At 36.0% G+C, this 4,065-nt stretch overlaps 1 protein-coding gene across 1 annotated transcript; it reads left to right on the top strand.

The window, feature by feature from the left end:
• The first annotated feature begins 3,118 nt into the window (after positions 1-3,118).
• Positions 3,119-3,691, top strand: LOC127566257 (uncharacterized). The gene is made up of 2 exons (XM_052008281.1): positions 3,119-3,286; positions 3,346-3,691. The coding sequence occupies exons 1-2, from the start codon at positions 3,279-3,281 to the stop codon at positions 3,593-3,595; spliced, it is 258 nt and encodes an 85-aa protein (XP_051864241.1). The 5' UTR covers positions 3,119-3,278; the 3' UTR covers positions 3,596-3,691.
• The last annotated feature ends 374 nt before the right edge of the window (positions 3,692-4,065 follow it).

The following is a 4,065-nucleotide window of genomic DNA, read 5'->3' as shown; positions in this document are numbered from 1 at the left end:
GTAATTTTTTTTCCGTCAGCGGCTTTGAGTCCATCACAAATTGGGTCAAGAATATTTCGCATATTTTCGGAATTTAAGACATTGAAAGGAATGCTGTCTTCTGTCACCAATCCAATATATGACCTCAGCAGTTGTTTTTTATTCACTTCAATTTTTATTTATTTTTTTTTTCTAATAGTTTCTTTTAATTTTATGGAGGAATTTGACGACGACGAAGTTTCTAACTGCTCAACACTTGCAGCATTTAAATTTATTTTGTGTAAATTAAGTAAATGTGTTTTTAAATTTGAAAGTCTATTATTTTTGAGTTTATTTTTACATGTTTTACATATAGCTATGCCTTCATCAACGTTATTTTCAAAATACATACATCCAAATATTACTTTGCGCCATAGTTAAACAATTAAGCTCCTGTATCGATCTTGCTTCAATTGACACTGATGCACAAGAATCAAGAATCAAACAGTATAAGCAGAAAAATTCAGACGCGACAGTAGTTTCGACAATAGTCGCGACTGTGACATGTAGCGACTTGCAGAATCGAAAGCAGCAGCAAAGAAAAAATCAAAAATTTTCAAACGGCGACTGCTGCTGCTGGCGACTTGCAGAAGTCAAGCAATCAAAATTTTTTACACGGCGTCTGCTGCTGCTGATTCGCTTTTTGTCGGCGATCGTTTTTTTGCTTTTGCTTCGCCTGCGACTTCTGATTTTTTCAGAAACAGAAGCCGAAAGAAACTGTTCATTCTCAGAAGTCGCTCGCAGTCGAAGCAGTGAAAAGCAAAAAATATTGCGACTTCTGCTACTTCGACTGCAGTTTTTTAAACACTGGTTGACGTACACAGTACATTGAAATGGTCCACATGGACACCAAGTCGAAGCTTGTTTCATAAGTACCAGAGAACGGCACGGGTATACACACTCAACGGGTGCACCCGTTACTCATGTGCCTTTTCGGTAGCCTTACACTCGCGAGTGCGAGTGGCCAAAAATACACACACTCGCGAGCCTTATACTCATGAGCAATAAGTGTATCGCGAGCCTTACACTCGCGAGTGCGAGTGCCGAGGCATACTCGGCAATTTGCGATCGGTGATTCTATGCACTCGGGTAAAGCCGGTGCCGGTGGTTATGGGTGGACCGGCACGATTGTATGTATGTACATACATATGTACGTTTGTGTGTATGTATATTGAGATGCAAGAAATGCCGTCGGCTTTTTGTATTTGTTCTTGTTATTGCTGGTGCGCTGTTCTTGCACTCATTTTATTTCTTGAAAATTTAAATTCGAAAACTATTTTTTGGCTTTGTGTAGTGTATTTATTTGATGTCTTATATAATAAATAAAAAATTAAATTTTAATTTTAAAGAATTTTTATATATTGATAAGGAACAAAACAAGTAAAAATACAACTAATCTGTTTTATTTTTATGCTTATAATAAGAATGTAAAAAATAAATTTCAGGAAAAACCACCTGATATTTTTATTTGACCATTTGTCAAAGTAAAAAAAACACCCAAAAATCATTCAAAGAAGTCAAAAGTCATAAAATCTACCCGCGAGCCGCGACACACAAGCATCAATAGGGGTGGGGGGAAAAACACCCGAGTATTTGCTCAGACACTCGCGAGTGTCTGATCAAACACTCGCGAGTGTCTGAGCAAAACACTCGCGAGTGTCAGAGCATTTCGTCAAGAGTGTCTAAAATGATCGGTTGCACGAAGAACAACCACCCGCGAGACACAAGTGTGTACAAGCGAGTGCCTAAAATGATCGGGTGCCGAATAGGCGAGTGCAAGAAAGGCTCGAGTATGACAATGACTCATACTCGCAGCACTCCACAGTGGGCGATTTGGTCCCGCTAGCGCATTTAATTAAAAACTTCTAAACTAAAATAGATATCTTCAGTCGGTTTTTTTTTCACTGATCAGAAAAAAATCATAGAATTTTTTAAGTTAAACAATTTTTTTTTAAAATTTTTTTTAAATTTTTTTTTAATTTAAAAAATATTTTTTTTTAATTTAAAATTTTGTTTTATTTTTATTTATTTGAACTTCAATTAACATATTTCATATATAAACTTTATCTAAAAAATGATGGGATGATGGAAAAAAAATGGGATGACTTCTGAGTGCAATACTAAAAAAAGATCCCTTTTTGGTACTAACACTGTGTCTAAAAAGTACCATAGTTTCAAGGCTAGCAGATAATAGCAGTTGATATTACACATTTTTGGACGCCACTGATTCACACTTTCGGCTAATAAAGGAGTTAGACTGGACTTAGTTGAACAAATTAAGTTCTACTCCACGAAAGACAGGTGTACGCTAATCCGGGCTAGTTGTTAATACACTGAATTACCACTACGTTTTATGAGCTACACATTTATAGACCGGTCACAAACATTGATTTTTTTGAAAATACATACCTTGAATATTATAAAAAACCAAACTTCTAACAAATTCACCAAAAATTATAAATTTCCGAGGAACTCAAATTCCATGCGCGCAAAGAGAAAAAATTGTGTAAAGCTCTTTGCGAAATCATATGGTGTGTTTGACCGATCACAGCTAATGATCAGCTGATCGTAGAGCTTTCAAAAAGCTTTTTAAAAATCTAATCAAAGCATCTGCTATCGATATGTGAAAAAATATTAACGGATTTTTAAATTTGAATTAAATGCCGCTAGCGGGACCAAATCGCCCACTGTGCACTCGCATGATTTTGAATGAGTGTGTATCTCTCACTCGGTTTGCGAGTGCACGAGTAGCACTCGCACTCTTAAAAGTACGGGTGTGAGTCGAGTGTCGAAATTTGCCACCCGTGACGATGTCTGGTACAAACTTTTTTTTTTTACCACCCGGTCGGTGGTGCTCAAGTTCAAATCCCGATCGAGAATACGTGCATTTTTCTATTTAATATTTTGAGAGTATATTTTGTTTTTATTCAAAATGGGTAGCGGGTATCTCACAGTCGAGGGTGCTTTCTTACTTGTTCAAATGTTGATGAGGTTCTATTAGACTTCTAAAATCATATATGTATGTACATATTGTGACGCCCTTTTGTTTATTCTTGATCATAGTAGGCAAATTTGTTTGAGGCGGCCTTTACATAGTTTCCAGAATATTGAACTCAGTCACATTGGAGCTCAGTCGTGCTTTTGTGTGTATAAGAAGAGAGCAAATTTGTTTCAATTTTTTTTACTGATATTTTGTACATCAAATTAAATCAATTAAACATCATAGATTTTGTGTTCTGAAGAAAATAAAAACTAAAACTATGAATTGGTGAGTACTTTCGTTGAACTATTTTTCGCAAACTTGTATTCAACAAAGAATTGTTTCAGGCTTGGAAAAGCGTTGACTGCAATTCTGGATTCTGAGCGTAACACCGATTGTAAATTTATCATCAATGATAAGGTCTATTTAGGCCATAAATTGATCTTCTCGTGTGCGTCCGAAGTCTTTGAGCGCATGTGCTATGGAAACTTTACCGAGGGAACGACTGGAGAGATTAAGCTAACAGACGTGGAGCCCGCAACTTTCGTAATGTCCATTATAGAAATTTTTAGGTGTGAACTTTTCAAAAGAGATTAAGTCAAGAAATAATTCTTTATGGGATTGAATTTCGGGTTTATCATTCAAATTAAGGTATTTTTCAATAAGTTGAAAGCGGTCCAGCTCGGGAATACATCCCTTAAGAACTATAATTAAATTCTTGAATGTGTGCACTGGAAAATCAAAAATGTTCGCCTGGTTGACTATTTCTCTTGCTTCCCCTTTAAGATATGAATTGACTTCAATAAATAATGAGGAACACGAAAGTACGTGCGAGCATTGATATATGGCCAGAAGTTCGATTACGCAGGCGTCCTTAATGCTGCTCACAAGATATTTATGTCCGAACTCGAGTAGCTTTATAATTTGTTTTACGTCATCGCATTTTATCTGCGAGTCGCCGCTATAGATAAAATTTCGAAACATGACGAAAGTTTCGTCGCGAGTTTAAATTCGAAAACTATTTTTTGGCTTTGTGTAGTGTATTTATTTGATGTCTTATATAATAA

This window comes from Drosophila albomicans, unplaced genomic scaffold (genome assembly GCF_009650485.2).
Source record: "Drosophila albomicans strain 15112-1751.03 unplaced genomic scaffold, ASM965048v2 utg000092l_pilon, whole genome shotgun sequence".
In the NCBI taxonomy this organism is placed as follows: Eukaryota; Metazoa; Arthropoda; class Insecta; order Diptera; family Drosophilidae; genus Drosophila; species Drosophila albomicans.
The sequence above is the reverse complement of the archived record's forward strand: the minus strand, read 5'-3'. Positions and strand labels throughout refer to the sequence as shown.